Source organism: Dryobates pubescens, chromosome 8 (assembly GCF_014839835.1).
Source record: "Dryobates pubescens isolate bDryPub1 chromosome 8, bDryPub1.pri, whole genome shotgun sequence".
Classification (NCBI taxonomy): Eukaryota; Metazoa; Chordata; class Aves; order Piciformes; family Picidae; genus Dryobates; species Dryobates pubescens.
The window spans coordinates 20,836,853-20,854,628 of record NC_071619.1 but is presented as its reverse complement, the minus strand read 5'-3'; the positions used below and the strand labels follow the sequence as shown (position 1 = coordinate 20,854,628).

General features: G+C 41.2%; 1 protein-coding gene across 1 annotated transcript; it reads right to left on the bottom strand.

Moving 5' to 3' along the window:
- Positions 1–1,836: 1,836 nt before the first annotated feature.
- Positions 1,837–16,376, bottom strand: VDAC2 (voltage dependent anion channel 2). Its single transcript, XM_054163335.1, has 9 exons — positions 16,217–16,376; positions 12,086–12,157; positions 11,075–11,124; positions 8,771–8,923; positions 8,636–8,688; positions 7,970–8,197; positions 6,456–6,606; positions 5,498–5,555; positions 1,837–3,488 (listed from the first exon to the last, which is right to left on the bottom strand). Exons 2-9 carry the CDS (start codon positions 12,150–12,152, stop codon positions 3,397–3,399), a joined length of 852 nt encoding a protein of 283 aa, XP_054019310.1. The 5' UTR covers positions 12,153–12,157; positions 16,217–16,376; the 3' UTR covers positions 1,837–3,396.
- Positions 16,377–17,776: the final 1,400 nt, after the last annotated feature.

Here is a 17,776-nt window from a genome sequence, read left to right as displayed (position 1 = left end):
CATATCAACTTGAATTGACTGGCCTCACAAGGACAGACAAGGGATGAGGGTTGACCAGAGTGTATGGGGCTTACAATATATTCTACCTTCTGCAAGGTTTGCTGTTCTGGGTTTTTTGCATTTCTGCTCCAGTTTCCAGGCTGAGGTTCGTCTCTTTTGTTCCATTTTGCACACAGCAGTGGCAGTTTTTGCAGACTTGTCTGCATGTTACACCAGTAACTTTTCTCCTGTTTTTGTGATTGTCTTCCCTTTGTGTAATCCAACACGCCTTGTCCTTATCTCAAGTGACACTTCTGCTTTCCTGGCTCTTTTCTTTCCTCTTCGCCCACCAGAGGGGAGAAGGAAGAGAAAACCTGTGTTATAACAGGACTGCTGGGACTCAGCTGTCAGTTGAGTTAAAACCAGGACACCACGGGAAAGGTAAAAACCTGTGCCCCAGTTCTTGGGAATAAAAACTTTCCATACGCATTCCAAGGCAGTTCCAGATTTTCTGGTTTTGAATGACTGCAGCATGAACATCAAGCTGAACCACGTGGAGATGCAAGGTTAACTGAAACAAGCTGAAGAATTTCTATGGCACAGAACATAAAAACGTTCAAGTCACTTGCACAGTAACTTATAAAATCGAGGGCAGCATGATCTCCTGTAAAAGGGTCTTTTATTTATGAAAGCATGATTGAATCTCCTGGCAAAACGCACAGACCACCTCTACTCCAGCTGTACCAGGCAGGAATGCAATGCTGCAGTCCAAACAAACAAGACGCAGGGCAATGCTCAGGTCATTGGTTATCTTGAGTGCCTTTATTTTATTCAGAATGACACCTGAGGAAAGGCTAGCTAGCACTGAAAGTTATTATTAAGGCGTTTTAATGGTTCTATCAAAATGGAGCTATTTAAACTACCAACGCTCCTCACCATAACACTCCAATGGTACCACCAGCTTCTGTGACAAACTGGAAAAGCGAGTCTGACAGCCATTTTTATAAGCTGCACTTGAGAGATGTCAGGAGACACTGAATTTCCTTTTCACACTCAAAGTGGTGATTTTTAACAGAATGTTTCAGGAAAACTCATTTTTGCAGTTCTCTTAATTACTGCAGAGCCCTTTTTATTTCTCCATTCCAAAAAATGAAACTACTTACAGTTCAAAGGCTACAGACCAGTACAGTGATGCACATGAAAACAGAGTAAAATGGGTAGGTTCAAGCTTTCCACTACATATTTGGATGAAAGGTTGAGGAAAAAAACTCTGCAGATATGCTTTTATTTTACTTTCCTCTTTGTGATCTTGGGAAAAACAGCTGATGAACAGGTAGTGAAGTAAAGAATTAGAGTAGTTCTTAAAAAAAAGTGTCAGACCACTACATGGCTATCAAAAGTTTCCAAAACCAGAAAAAAACCATCACTGTTGCAGCTGTGTTTTAAGGATGCAATCATGCATCACTATCAAGAGTCCTTTATTTACCCAGCTGGATGTGGTATACAGATACATAGCATTTTATTTCTCAGAAGCCTAGACACACTTTGTGAGGCACCAAAGATGGTTCTATTAATAAGAGAACCTGTACTAAAATCCTCATCTGGCTGCATGGTCTCTAGATTTAAGTGGTCTAGCACACAAAAACACTTGAAACTAAGTAACGTGAGCAGTAAGAGCAACACATTGCACCTTACATGCTTCTTCCATCATCAGGTGGCAGAACTGCTCCTTAGAAAAGGGTATTAAGAACAGCTGTAAAGCACAAATGTTGCCAAGCCTTCATTACATAACAGACTAGTCAAATTCACTGACAAGCCTGCCCAAGAGCCTAACCAAGAAGCATAAGCTCTGCTGTCTTCCACAGGGAAGGTGGTTTAGCTATTCCACAGCTAGAGCCTAAACACAAGCAGTTTACAACACAGTACTCAAGAATCTGCATGCAAGGGCAACAATGCTGGATGGAACAAGACTTCAGACAAATCACTAGGACTTTTACAGGGGTTAAGTCTAATCCAGTATGAACAGAACATAGCCAAAGCTTCCTGATCATAAGCTAACCACCTACTCTATAAAGGAAGTTGCTGTGGACTACAGACTGCAAGACTAAGTATTAAGATACCCTTTTCTGCTATGAGAGACTAAGAAGCAGGCTCTAGGCACTCCCCTGAACTCAGTGTATCTCCATTCTTTGGCTCATACAGCAGGCACTGTACATTATACATAAAAAGCATTCACAGCTAGTTACAGTTAACCTTAAGTGATGTTATGATCACAGACCAGCTGTCCCCCATACTTCCATTCCTTGTTAATTCTAACCTGGCAAAACATGAGATTTTTGCATGTTTCTGGGCTCAAAATGTGTATCTGCCATGATTTATTCATAAAAGGGAAAGCAAAACCGGATGCATTTTCCTCTATCTTCTTTTAAAATTAAGCCTTTATTTCAGTCATTTTAAGCAGAAACCTCTCACAGCAGTTGGGATAAGCAGGCTGCTATACCATTACACTGTCACATTCAGTTGCAGAGATAGGTCTCACTTCATACAAATATAAGCAAAAGGTGTGTTTGTGGTGAGGTTTTTCACCCCTTGGGCAGAAGTATTAAGGAGCAGTTCTGAAATGATTCAGTGTGCCAAGTACACAATCCTGCACTCTATGCATCAGGAAGCCAACCAGTAATGCAGTAAATCTTGTCTGTGGAACACAGGGTAAACTAAACCATTGTGTCATGACAAATCTTACCTGACAGAAAAGCACATTCAAATTGCTTGAGGAATCCAATTGATCAGTGAAAACCATCTATATTCAGTGTTGTCATGGGTGGGGTGGAGGTCCTTAACTGCACAAAGGTATAGAGCACTACTTTGATTATTTCAAGTTACAGCTTAAAACATTTAATTTAGCACTACCCTCATATCTTAATTCTTAAAATATATGAGGCACAAGTATGTGTGTGTACTTGTTTTATTCACGATTTATCTTGGGATACCAAATGTATTTCTCCTTCAGGTGATTTAACAAAATTGTTGACCTCATTTAAAAACATCCACTGATCCATTTTTCATTCAATGCCAATATTGAATGTTAAAAGGAACATAAAAACAAACATGCACACAATTGTACAGGTTTCATAAATGTCTATTTCATTATTTGTGGGTAGCGCATTAAACAGTTAAATACATTTAAATAATGTTTAGGTGACTGCACTAATGCAGAATTTTAACTAGATGGGGAACCAATTTAACTAGAAACCAGCTAACAAGTAACTGTCTAGATACTTCAAATACAGTGCTTTTTCTAGGTGATCCTTCTTGGGGAAGAGAAAAAAAAAAAGAAAGCCTGCTGGTCACATTGGAAATACATTTTAAGGCCAAATTCTTCTGATATCCCTTCTCTGAGGCAGTTTCTTCGCCTTTTTAAGCCTCCAATTCCAGACCAAGACCAAGTTTATGGCCACCAGCATTGATGCTCTTTCCATCTATCAGGGCAGACAGTGTAAGCTTCACACCTGTAAGATTTTTAAGCAGCATGTTTACAACACACAATCAAAATAGCTTTCATACAACTCAATCTTCATCACTACAAGTCCCAGCTGTAGCTCTATTGCTATTTCATTAATTTCCTCCTAAGATTTCTAGAGAAAAATTCATTTATCCATGAAATATACTGGAACCTATTCACATGAATCAAGCTAGATGCTTTGTCTGAATACCATGTTATAAAGTGGACATGCAAAGTCCCTATCTGGTAAATACACAAGACTTCTTTTTTTCTACATTAAGGTGTGTAAAGGTGTTATGGGGGACTCCAAACCTCACTTCCCCCACCTCCATCAGCAGAGGTTTGAAGGGGGGAAGACAAAGCTGCACCAGGGGAAGTTTAGGCTCAAGGTGAGGAGAAAGTTCTTCACAGAAAGAGTTACTGGCCATTGGAATGGGCTTCCCAGGGAGGTGATGGAGTTGCCATCTCTGGAGGTGTTCAAAAAAGGATTGGATGCGGCACTTGAAGCCATGGTTTAGTTGGTCATGACGTGTTGGGTGATAGGTTGGACTTGATGATCTCTGAGGTCTTTTCCAACCTTGTTGATTCTGTGAAAGGTGCAAAATTGACCTGCCCTCTCCATGGGGGACAGGTAAAAAGGCGCACATTCTTCCCGCCAGGAGCTGAGGTCTCTTGCATGTATTCACCCATGGGAGAAGCCCATGCTGAGACCTGGAATTGTGATTGGCTGGGTTCTTCACACCCAATATATATTGGTACTGGACACATTGTCTAGGAAAATCTTAAATAGAGTGACCAGAAACCGGTCTAGGCTCTCATTTTTAGATCAGTTTTGGCACTTGTTTTGGACTCACTCTGCTCTCTCTCTAGATTCACGGTGAAATTGAAGAGGTCAGCACTTGGACTTGGCTTCTCCCCGGACCTGCCTACCCTGCAGTTCTGCTCCCTGCCTGCCATGAAACTTGCAGCTTTGCTTGCACTGCTCAGTGTCACTCCATGAGTTTTGCCCCATGCAAGCTGTGTCTAAGGACACTTTAGCTTTGGCAGGTCCTTTTCCCGTTGGATTTGTGCCACATGATCTACAAATTGGATTATAAACTTGCAGTTCTGGAGCCTGCCATGAAAGAGAAACCTATGGACTATCTTTAAATTCCTACTCCGTTCTCAGGAGTAAAATCCGACTCATCAGCTTTCCCTAAGGTCCTGGCTTATCTCAGTTTTGTAAGTGGGATGAAGCTATTTTGTGTCTTAGCCTTTTCCATTTTCTGAATTCTCTAAATTGTACTAAAGTTGCCCATAAGCATTCCTGTACAATTCACGACTGAATAAAACCTGCAAATAAATTTAACTAGTCTGTATATAGTTTTGGGGTGGGGTTTTCAGGAAGATAAAGATAACTATCTCTTTATAATTCCCACCTCATTCATTTAACCCCAATCAAAACAAAAATGAGAAGGGAAATTATGTATAGAAAGATAGACACTTGTACCAAGGAACAGATGCAATGAAACTACAATTTGTACTAGTTTTCAAATAAGGAACTACCCAATGGTAATATAGCATTCACAGGTGTTCTCATATTTAAACAGAAAAATTTAAGGGTTTTTTAGTAAATATGAAGAGCAGGAAAAGTGTTCTTCTGACAATTGTTATTAATTGCCAAAACCTGCAACCATTCCCTTTAGTATGGCTGGAGAAAGCAATGCTAAAAAAACAACCGAACAAAAAAAAAAACGTACTTCACACAGCCTAAAGTTAGGCTGTCAAACACAATACAGTCCACTCCTACACAAGTCAATCAGGAATGTGATGCAGAAAGCCCATTACCTGCAATGGAATTTGTCTTGTTTGGATAAAGACTTCATTTGTAGTGTAAGTAAATGGAAAATGTCTACTATTTCTTAAACGAAATTATCATGAAAAAGGGAAATAACTGCATATAAATGCAGAGATCTCCAAGATTTTCTTGTGATACATGAAAGATGTATGTGAAATAATTAATGCAATAACTCTTACCTGGCCTCAGGGTCTGGGTATAACCCACTCCAACTAGACTAGAATTGTTCACTTTTGCCTGAAAAAAAGAGACAAAAGCAATTGAAACGCTGGCAATTGACTGAATGGTTCTTATCATTCAGAAGCTACAATAAACACAGCAATAGTGCCATTATCAACTTAACCAAAATTTACTTGTTCTCTCAGTATCTCTGTGCTTACCTGATTCCCTCTTCCCAGCTATGCCCTTGCTCTTTAAATATGTTACTTTATCTCTAAGTTGAAGAGCACAGAGAACATAAGGGCAGGGAGAATCTGCAACTTAGCTCAGCAACTGAACTTTCCCACCCGCCCCCTTTTCAGAAGGCCACAGCAATTTATCACCTCAGTCTCCCAAAACAAGCCACTTCAGAAGAATCCTCTGTGTTCATATGGCTACAAAAGGATTAAACTGCAGTTCAAATCAACCAAGCTGCAAACATTTCATATCATCATCATAAAGAATGTGCAAAATTATTCAGTTCACTTTGTATCATTTTCTCTACAGGAAGATTTCAACAATTCAGGTTCAATTCCACTTCACAGAGAAAACCTCTGAGCCCATCACCTTTTTAACCAGTACTGTCAGAGTTGCTGCCATGAGAATGTAGCAGCTCTCTTCAAAACCCATTTTAAGTGTGTGTGTGGGGGAAATCTGTAAACTTACAGAACTTAATTCAAAGAGTTTTTCCTTTCCTTTTTTTTTTAAGTTCTCTAGAGAAGCACAACATTTGACAGTCAGACTCTAAATGAGTTTTTGCTTTATGCAAAATTACAGAATTTTAAAACTTGGTTTAATTTTGACTGCCTGGATTGTAAGCATACTTCCAACAAGACTTCCTGACCTATTACATCCTTTTGTACCAGTAAGACCGATTCACAGAAACTAAAAAAACCACACTGTGCTTAGCATAACACTTCCAGTTAGAGGCATACTTACAGAGATGGAAGCAGTGGAATCCAACTTGTATTTAGCTGCAATGCCAAAGCGAGTGCTGTTGCTACCTGCTGTCCAAGCCAGGTTTACAGCAGTTTCAAGATTGTCACTCACTTTCTGGTAAATTGACCCACCGAATTCTGAACCGTCATTGCTGCACAAATCAAGAATGAGAGTTACTTTCTCAGATTTACATAACCCCAACATTTGTTTGGTTGGGCGTTTTTTGAAACTACTTCAAAACTTTCTTAAAATGCAAACATATGAACTGCTCTTTTAGGAAGAACTTCTTCACTGTGAGGGTGGAACAGATTGCCCAGAGAAGTTGTGCAGGCTCCAACCCTGAAGTGTTTAAAGCCAGGCTGGATGGGATCTTGAGTAATCTACTGTAGTAGGAGATGTCCCTGGCCATGGCAGAGTGGTTGGAACTACACAATCTTTCAGGTCCCTTCCAATCCAAACTATTCTATGATGACTATGAATTAAAAAAGTCATTTCACTTTTTTTTGACAGAAGAAAGGGAAATGAACAAAGACTTTATGGCAGAATTAAACTGCAATAATTCATGGGGGAAAATAAAAATAATATATTTCAGAGTGCTACAGATAATTCTCACGTTGATGTTGAACTAAATACTTGAATGCAATTCCAGACCACATCCTTACAAAACTAAATGGACTTTCTGAATTCTAGAATGCTTGAATACATAGGCTATACCTAAAATTTAGATGGCCTTGTGTCTGACTGAAATGAACTCCTACAGCCCGGACTGCAGTGTTTTGCAGCTTCTTCCCATACCCTTCAACTTCCATAAACCCAAACAGAATCCCCATCCTATCCCTCCAAAAGGATAAAGTTCTTGCTCAAAAACCAAGTCATTTCCTAACTGAATACATTACAACACCACTAATTTTTATTAAGACTGAAAACACCATGTCCTTTAGCAGGTTTTGACCAGCTTACTCTGGAGAACATTAAAGATCTAAAGGCAGCACATCTGAAGAAAACTCATGAACAAGATGTTTACACTTGTTTAGTTACGCTCTGCTTTGTGCACTCTTCATCCCAGGCAACCAAGATGAATTTACTTAAAAGTCCAAAAGTAAAAGTTCATTCTTGCTTCAAAAACTGCCTTCTGAAACAGTGCAACGTTAATTATCACCTCTAACAAACCCGCCACCCTTAAATTACAGCCAGATACAATGCAATGGCAAAACTAGAACAAACATTATGATCAGCTATATATAACTGAACAACCACACTTCCAATTTGGATGTATTTCAGGTCTTTAATGACCTGTAGCATGTATTGAATACACAGCAAGTGGTAACAAGCCATGGGCATTTACTGTTTTGAGTAAGAAGGATACAAAGTAATAGTTATCACTTATACAGTTTTGTATTGAAAAAGCACACTCCACTTCGTGGCCTTGCAAACACCTCTTGGCATTTCAAATCTTCGTATTCTGACTAGAAGGAAAGCAGAGAAAGGCTGCGGACACAATTTTCAGTACTTACACATTAGTGTGCAGTTGGAAGTCTCCAGTCTTGTAGCCCACAGAGAAGTTATTTCTTGTCAATTTTGATTTGGCACTATCAAAAGTCATCTGATAACCAGCAAGCCAGCCTTCATAACCAAAGACAGCTGAACCATGGATTGCAGGCCCAGCAAAATCGAAGTCAACATCACAACCTAGGTTTAGGCATTCACGTTTATAAGCTGACTTAATTTTACCACTTTTCTTTCTGAAACAGAAACAGAATCATCTTAAGACAAGGCTTGACTTTTTGCAATAAAAAGTGCCAAATTTGAGCCATGTGACTCTACACAATGTATTCAAATGTCATATACATGCAACCTGCATACTGGGCCAAAGCACAGCTAACCCATCAAGAAAGTACAGGGCTACTGCAAACAGGCCATTTTTAATGTAGAAGTGTCCTCATGCCTCCAAGTATTTCTATTTCAGAAAACAAGCAAAGTGGGCTATTGTGAAACATCTTATAGTAGCCCTGTAGAATGAGATGTGATTCTAAAGAGCAGATGCCTTTTGCACTGGGATTTGATAATTTTGATCAATAGCAAACCACAGAAACATCTGTGCCAATACAACAGACCAGATGAATGTCTGTCATGGGTGTCATTAGTGCCCTAAATAAGGTAGAAAGGTTAACAATTCTTACCCTGTATTTGGTGAGAAAGTTGTATCAAATGTCAACTTCAAGCCTTTGGCAATCTAATGGAATGGGAAGAAGATAAAGCTATAAATTCAGGTCTGATAGTTAGGTAAAACAAATACAAACTCCCCTAACTTTTACCTGATCTTCAATGGCAATTTCTGTTCCCAGAGTGTTATCTGTGTTCCATTTTTCTGTGAAAGTCAGTCCATACTCAGCCCACTTGTATTTGGTCTCCAAACTCCCATTCACTTTTCCAGTGTCTGTGTTTGATGAACCAGATGTTGTGAATTCCTAGAAATGAAAGTGTCCATGTTACACAGAAGACATGTGATCCCAAAAGCATTTCTGAGTGCCAAGAGAAACTACTTGCCTTCAGCCAACACTAAGATCTTGTTGTTCTAAGAAACATGGGTGACAATTTGTGATGGGAGAAGAGGGAAACACCATGAATGGGAACTAGACAACCCATGCCCATATGGAGGCCTCCACCCAGTCCCCATCTCAACTGCAGTGTTTCTGCCACTATCACAAGATATGCAAGTTTGCAATGTAACCCATAAGCAAGGACAGTAGCCACCGTAAGTATTCTCTTTAAAAGCAGAAAAAAGTTTCTGAAATACAAAGTGAAGTCTGATACTCCTAATGAACAAAATAAAAATCAAACCAAGAGCCAAAAAAGCACATAATGCAACTCCAGTAAAATTCTTTACGAACTGCTGAAGTATTTTCATTATTCCAGTCAACCATTTCCAAGGATAAATCAGGGACAGTTATGAAAGGTCACACAGAATGCCATCATTTTTCACATTGGGGGTGGATGGTTCTAGGGTTTTGTTGCCTTTTAAGAGAGTTTTCAGTTGAACTTATGCACCAGCCTTCTTACACAAGTTACAGGCAACATGAATTTTAATGGCACATTTAAAATTCTTGTTCCACTGACGCTTTGATTTAATGACACACAGGAAGAACATTCACGTTTGAATTGTGAGCTAGGGCAACAGTCTGGTTTCATGCTTCTGGTAGAGCCTTACTTCGAATTCTTGGAAGTATTCAAAAGTCAGCAATATCACCCACATTTCCTTATTAAACTAAGTAGTCCCTGACATGTCTCACTATTTGGAATCTCACGGAGAACAGAATAAATAGTTTCTGTGTACAACTATTGAGAAACTAAGGCAACATACAGCAGAAATGCAAGTCTGGTTTGCAAATATATGTTAAGGTGCTCTGTCCACTGAAATAATACTGCCCTTCAGATTATTTTTTTTTTAATTACTATTTCCAACTTCTTTAAAAATATAAAACAAACATTTTGACTTCCTCCATTTACAGTATTATTTTCAAATCAACTCCCCACATTCATCCCTGACACTCAGGGGTAAACACAGATTTGAAATCACAAGTCCTTAAGCATTCATATTTTCACAGCTCCAGACCTACTGCACATCCCAAGCACATGAGATTGTTCTTTAACGGTGCCTGCTCAGATTTAATCATGGCCAAGACATTTACTTGTACTGTGTTACTAAACCACCCATGCAGTTCCATACTTCCAGTAAGGTCAGTTTCTCGGCAAGTGACAAGGACTACACAACTTCCAAATACCTTCAGCCTTAACTTCTTGCTTTGTCCTATTCCCTACTGCACAAGCTATATGCAGCTACACTTTCTCCTGCTGGAAAGGATGGCTTGTAACTGATACTGGATTCAGAAGAGGTCTTGGATTTTTCAGAGTTTTACCAATGTTACTGGTAATCCTCAAAAGAAATAAGCTATAACAACAGCTACATCTAAACCAGGGCTCTTGCAAACTGTGCTTCAATGGGGATACAGACTTCTAGAAAAAACACAGCATACAACCCATGCACCTTGTTTCCAACAGCTAGTTACACTGTTAAAGCTTCCAGATATGAATAAAAAAAATAAATCTGTCTTTGTATCTTGCAAAGCCTGTTCTAGAAATACAGAGAAGTTACACGAAGTACTTCTTGCATGGAACATTACTGCAACACTGTAATACCTTTAAAGAGGAGCCTAAGATTTGATGCGCTAATTCCCTGCCAACTACTTCACACAAGCGTCAAGATGACAGAGATTTCTACTAAATACAAACACCATCACAAGGTACTTTAGAAATAAATTCTGCATACTATGATTGATATATTGAAATACTTCAAAAATGTGTCAACTATTTGTTCACCTTCAGACATGAGAGACAACTAGTAAGTCTTTTTATTGTATGAAGCTAAACAGTGCAATACATCTGTTAAATTCAGAATGAAGTCAGGTCTTTAGGGGCTCCTGAAATTATTTTATACTCAAAGTTTATCATTCATATAACCTGCAAAGTACTTCAGAGCATCTGCAAGAGGTGCCCTTTATGATTATGTATCAGAATATATACATTTAAAAAATAAAATAATAGAAGGTATTTAAACTCACCACTCCACTTGCAGATTTTGTTTTCACATCCAGTTTCACCAGCCCAAAACCTTAACAAACAGAAGCCAAAGTTACACCAGGAGGCTTTAACTAAGTGTGCACATTTTCTAAGAAGCTGGTTTTCCAAGAATTCTCAGCTGTGACAAGTATATACATATATAAAACCAAACATAGGCTGACCTCAGTAACATTCCAATTTTAGATGCCACAGCATGCGGCCACTCCAGAATAGGCCAGGAGTTCTGTTCTATCTCCACAACATAAAAAGAGGGGAGTAGCCTCTCAGTTACATACTGTATATTTAAGTACAAAACAACAACTTCCAAGAGTAAATTTAGTTCCCAGGATGGCATTGGCTATCCCAATGCACAAGATTAGTCTCTCAATACCAAAAAGAAATATGCCAAAGTAAAAAAAATTGTAAAAATACAATCACTAGGAAATACACAGCCATTGAAACTATAGTGTAAGTAGGGTTTATGCGAGTGTTGATTCACAATGTTGCGCTTAGAACTGAGCAACTTGGTCAAAAAGCCCCCAGATGCATTCCCAAAGACCAGAAAAAAACAGTGCTGTAACAAGGCAGAATTTAATTATGCAGCTGCATGTTATTAAAGCATTTCAAATGTTGAAGGATCCTTCATCCCAATAGCTATTCCTCTTTCTATTCCAAACAAGCCTAGAATATTGCTGGTATATATCCCTTTTCACATCACCAAATGTTGTAGCAAATGAAGTATTCTCCTTAGTTAAACTGCACTTGCAATTCTTGAATACTTGTACACCTCTCACATTTATGCAGCTATAGCAGGAAGATCTAACATATTTCACATCAAAACAGCCTATAAAAAACCCTCCAATGATCTGCTAGTTAAAAGTAAGAAAACCAGGGTACCTTCCCCCTCCCCCAAAACACAGGCACTTTCGGTATTCGGTTTTACGTATCTGCTTTACAAGGCAATTCATTGCTGCACCACAAACACCATGTTTTACACGAGGTACTTTTCTTACCATATCCTTTATTGAAGATATCTCTGGCAGATTTGCCAAGGTCTACATAGGATGGAGGAATCGCCATTAGAGCTGAAAGGTAACAAGGTAATTAGTAGTGAACCTTCTACCATTGTGCACATAAAAAATGCCACCACAACTCCTTAAAGATACTATTTAAGGTAGAGTCACATGTGAAGGCAGTTAATGGACAGATGGCTCAAACACTTACAGCGTCCTGTTAAACACGTAGAGATTTTCAGTGACGGTCACTGTGAACACAGTATTTTCTAGGCTTAGGGTAGTTTGCTTGTAGAGAAGAGGCATTGCAAGACCACCTAACTTCATTTTTCAAGTAAATTTCTCCACACATCTTTAATTACCAGAAATGAACATTTCCAGGGTTGGCAGTTACTACCAAAACAAAGGAAACTGCAAATTTTAAAAACTGTCATTTTTCCAGTTATTTCCTGAAGTTCCACAGTCAAATTTGACAGACATGAAAACCCCCTGAAAAGGCCTACTAAGTTCTGCAATATCCTTTGCCCCATATTTTAAGTGGTAGACATACAATTTAAAAAGAAACATCCAATGCCATCAACCAGCAATCAGTCTGATGAAGTTCTCCCTCCCCTACCTATAGCATACGAAGTTTAACTTTGTAAGGTTGTGTTGTTAGTTTGAAACAAATAGTAGAAGTGCCAGGTGTGTGAAGAGCTCTCTTTAAAGACAGGGAGCCTCACTATTGAAGAGCCTGTCATTCAAGACTAGCTATGATCCAGCCTCCCAGGCCCAACATATAGATACCAGCCTAAGGTCTCAGACAGGCCTGTATCGTCCTCCTCCCAGTGAAGATACACTCTTAACTGTATCTTCCTGCAGGTACACTTTTCACATGATTTCAATAGCGAAAGATCACTATACAGGCCCTGTGTTTTAAAATGTTGAAAGACAGAAGACAGAGCATACAACAGAGTAAATAACTCCTCTCACATGCTGTTAAAGGGGGAGAAAAAAAGGAGGGGCAGAGAGAGGGGGGAATAATGAAACCAACTAGATAAGTACCATGAAAAGGCTGAACACAAACAAAAATCTTGTGTTTTCAAATTGATTGGTCACATTTGAGACCCAAGTTGACAGTTTTAATCAATCTAAGAAAAACAGATGATCATAACTAATCACTTATCTTGTCCTTGTGTGGAAAAATATCTTCAGAACCTCAAAAATAACAAAGGTGGTGCTCTCACAAGTTAATGTTTGACCGAAAGCAGAAGTCATTTGTATAGAGTACTTTTAACCAATATTTAATCAAGTTTTCCCCATGCACACAAAATTTTTCTCCTTCTAGTTTCATGGCCTATCTACATAAAGGGAAAACCTTCCTGGAACATCCAATTAAAAAACAAAATAAAAGCTTCCTTTGGGGCACCATTCCATTAAACAGACTGCTGTTTCAAAATAGCATCCACATAGGAGAATAATTAAAAGAAAATAAGGTAAAAAAAATGTACAACTACACCTGTCATATACAGCCTAATATGTCTGGACTGCTACTATTTCTTTTTAAAAAATATCTAATTTAGCAAGCAATCAGAACACGTAAGACTGTTCCTTATCTTTCTACAATTTCCAATGGAGTCTTCAGAGTACCTTACTCCACCTCCCTAAGCCGCAACAGGGCAATTTCAACCTCCTCTGGGCAGCACTGACACTCAAAATTAAACTTAATAAATAAATAAATCCCTCCTTTCATTAGTAAGGAGTTCTAAACTCTATAACCAGGTCCCTATAGCAAGACATGCATCACTTGTTCAAAAACAAGTCTGTCTTTGCATGGAGTTCATCTGTATCTTAAAAAAACCCCACCACCACCACACAAACAACCCCACACAAACATTAAAATTACCTGGAGCATAGACCCTGAAGTTTAGAAAGGGTTAGCCCAAGTACATGTGCATAATAAATAAGTCTTGAGGGGAAAAAAAAAAAAAAAAAATCTACAGAAGAAGAGATACTAAACCAAGTGATGTTAAATTGTTCCTACTATTTCGTCAATAAAAAGCAGGTGGTGGACCAAAATTCTAAGGAAGTGTGCAAACATGACTTAAATTTCTGCCGTACAAGCTGTGCAACTCATTAGCAGTTTAAAATAACTTAGATAAGCTTTATCTGTGTATTTTTCCTTTAATTAGTGTCTCAGTTTTAATGAACATCTTTAGAATAATTATTACTAAAGTTTTGTCCTAGCCTTTAGCACAGACATGCTTTTAGAGTATAAATAAATGACCTCTTTGGTTTTGTTTTCAGTGTTTCCACTCTGACTAGACAATCACTGCAGACAAGAGAATTATACTAAGCAAGAATCTTCGGAGAAGTTAACAAACTGGTATCCGTGTCCAAAGCCAAAGGCTTACTACAGTGAAAAGGACGTTGCAGTTTTATCTGGCCTAGTTAAACATCCTTCCCATTGCAAGGTAACTGACTATCTTTTAAGACGCTCCAGCCTACAGATGTGAGTTTTGTCACAAAAAGTTTAAACAGTCCTTATTAAAACTGTCGCTGCTGTTCTAAGCCTACACTAACAAGGACAGATAAGGACAAAAGCAGAAACCTAGAATTAATTTTGGATATATTAAAAATCTGATAAGCCATCACCATCATCACAATGCTCATTAAGACACAGAGACAAAACCCCAACAAAACAATTGTTCCTGTGTGTCCTCCAATAACTTAGTGAGGTCTGCAAATACTTATAATCAGAAGTCATTTTCTCCAACCCTAAAGTTTTTTACTTTAAAGCTACTAGTTAGGACTAAAATGTAAGTACCATTTACCAAGACATTTGTTGTAAGAGCAACTATGAGATAATTTATTCCTCATTTCCAAACCACAAAATCTACTTGAATCAAGTGGAAGCTCCACCCTGATCTTTGTTCCATGCCTCCCTAAAAAAAACAAAGTTTAATTAAGCTGTTAGTCAAGAGCTACAAACATCCTTCTGTATAAAGAAAAAACAATCCAAGAAAACAGAAAAACGTGTTAATGTTATGAGTTATTATTACATCACTGTCTTCCTTCGATGTAGTCTTTCACAACTCTCTCAGACCCTACAATTAAAGGAATGCCAGGGACTTCTATAAAGATTTCTAATAATTTTAAGATCTCAGGATATTGAAGGTCTGTCTACAAAGGCTACAACAGGCTACAATTTTTAAAAAAAAAAAAATCACCGAAGTATTCGTGCGATTTTTAAAAAATGCCATTAACTACACCAAAATCGCATTGCAGTGTTGTAAACGGCAATAGCGAAATTTACATTACTCGAATACCAACTTGTTCAAATATAATGGGCATACTGGCGTGACCTTTAGACTTGCACTGCTACTAAATCTTAAAAAAAAAAAAATAAATCACAAACCCCAAAACGATCTCATTACCCTTGCTGCAACTCTCTCCCTACTTCTCGGAGGTGGACACACTAGCCTAGTAACCATATCAAGGCTGATTTATAGTTTCTACGGAGAAGGAAAAGAATTAAGTATGTGAAAATTAACTGCATACTCAGAAACTAAAAGCAGGGGTAAGGCAGAGACTCCCAGTAAAGGGCAATGAAAGGGAAAACGGTAGTGCGAAACGCCAGGCCGGGACAGACGGGAATCCGGCACACCCTTCCAGGGAAGCGACCGGGCGGCGGCGCCCAGCGACAAGTCTTTCCCCCGTGTCCGGGCCCAGGCCCGCCGCTGCCGCCAGGGCGAGCGCCGCCCGCTGCTGCTGCAAGGTGAACTCCTCCACGCGGCCATCTTGGGCATCCCGGCCTGACCCCCTCCCGCCGCGCGCGCCCCGCCGCCCCTTATGTAACCGCGGCTCGGCCCAGCCCGGGTCCGCATGCCGAAGAGGGCGCGACACCTGCGCAGGCTACAGGGGCAGGCGGAGGCGAACGACGCGAACGAAATCCCCAACACGCACACACTCCCTCCCAGCCTCACCCGCCCTGCCATTAGCCCAGGCGCTGAAGGCGCTCCCCGTCTCGCCACCCCCGACGCGCGGTCCCCGATCCCGATCCCGCTCGCCATCCCGCCACCCGCTCGCACACGGGCGAGCCCCGCCCGCTTCCCCTGCTCCCACGGGGCCGGTCACGGCCTGGACCGGCACCTGGCTAGTGAGGAAGGGCAGCGGGGCCTGGCAGAGCAGGGCTGGGGATGCGGGAGGGTCTCTCCGTTAGAAGGCCGCGCTGCTGCAGCCGCTGGCACTGGAGGGCGAAGTGAAGGAGACACCGATCCGCCCGCCCGCTGCCGCCGCGCAGGACCCCAAGCAGCCGGGGCCGCTTCGACCACTGCCTGCCTCTCCCACCGCACCGCGACGCCGCCCGGCCGGCTGGAAGCGCCGCCGCCCAAAACACAGAGTCGGAGGCTGGCGAAAAACGGTGCACCTCTGAGCGAGGAACCGGGCAAAGGAGCCGCAGTCCAGCAGGCGCTTGCAGGACAGCCCCAGCGGTGCAGAAGGGTCCTGTGGGAAGGCGGGGCCGACGGGGCAGGCGGGGCCGCCTGGCGTGGGAGGGCGGTGATGGCTGCCCCAGGCGACGGTGGGTGTGGAGGATGACGCGTCCTGGGGCTTAGGGGCGGGGTGGATGGGGAAACAACCGTCGGGGTTGCGGCGGCCGTTGGATACCTCTTTTAGGGGGAAGCGAAACCGGTAGTGATAGAACGGTCCAGAAGAGCCCAGCGCCGCGGGGAACGCAGAACAAAGGCCGCAGCAGGAACCGGCTTGTGAGCCATCTTGTAGCGGCCGCATCGAAGGAGCGTTTCCCCTTAGGAGAGTTCTAAGTCAGTTACATTCTCTTCCACATGGGGATGCGAGGCTGAGGTGCGTCCCTCTTCAGCACACAGAGGAAAATCTATGCGCAGGGCCACTGCCCTTCCGAGAAACTGCTGGTCTTTCAGGGCCCACCTGCCGCCAGTCTTGGCACGCTGATTCTGCCTTGGAACAGCCACGGACACCAGCTCTGCAGCCGGCCAAGGCTGTGCCGGTAGCATTTGCGCAGGGAGCATGTTGAAAGCAGCCCTTGTGCCTCACAACCCTTGGGGAGCACTGGAGTGATGACACTGCGCAGCATCCCTCCAGAGTAGTGCTCACCTTCACTTGCCTACTTCCTACAAGCGTTTGAACACGTTACACCTAACATGCACTCCTGTTGCTGCCCCAAACTCCACAGACATACAGCAACACCCAGCAACACAGCTGTCCCAGAGCTGATCTGACAGCTTGTACTCATCTAACATGGTTCACTACCTCTTTCAGGCAAGTGATGCAGTCTCTCCAATTGCCCAAACTCCATTTTTACCTTCCAGTCACCTCCCACTGGAAGACACACACAACCCGTAACAAAAGCCAGCTCATCTCGGGTCAAGAGAAGCAATGAATCTCAAGAAGCTTTCTTAGATGTCCTCCCCTGATCATAAATAAGGCCTCTTAAAGTGCAGCAGTCACCACAACACTCTGCACCAGGAATCCACTGAGTCACCAATGCAGACCATTGCTAGGCCAAGAAACTGCTGGATAGGCTATTCTGAAATTCATAGTTCTCCCCTGCTTGCTTGGATTATGACATCTAAACTTTCCAAGAAAGTAAAAAATATTTACAACTAGAAATTATATTTGCATGGTATGAAAAATACATACCATCCAACAATTTACCAGAACACATGGTACAAC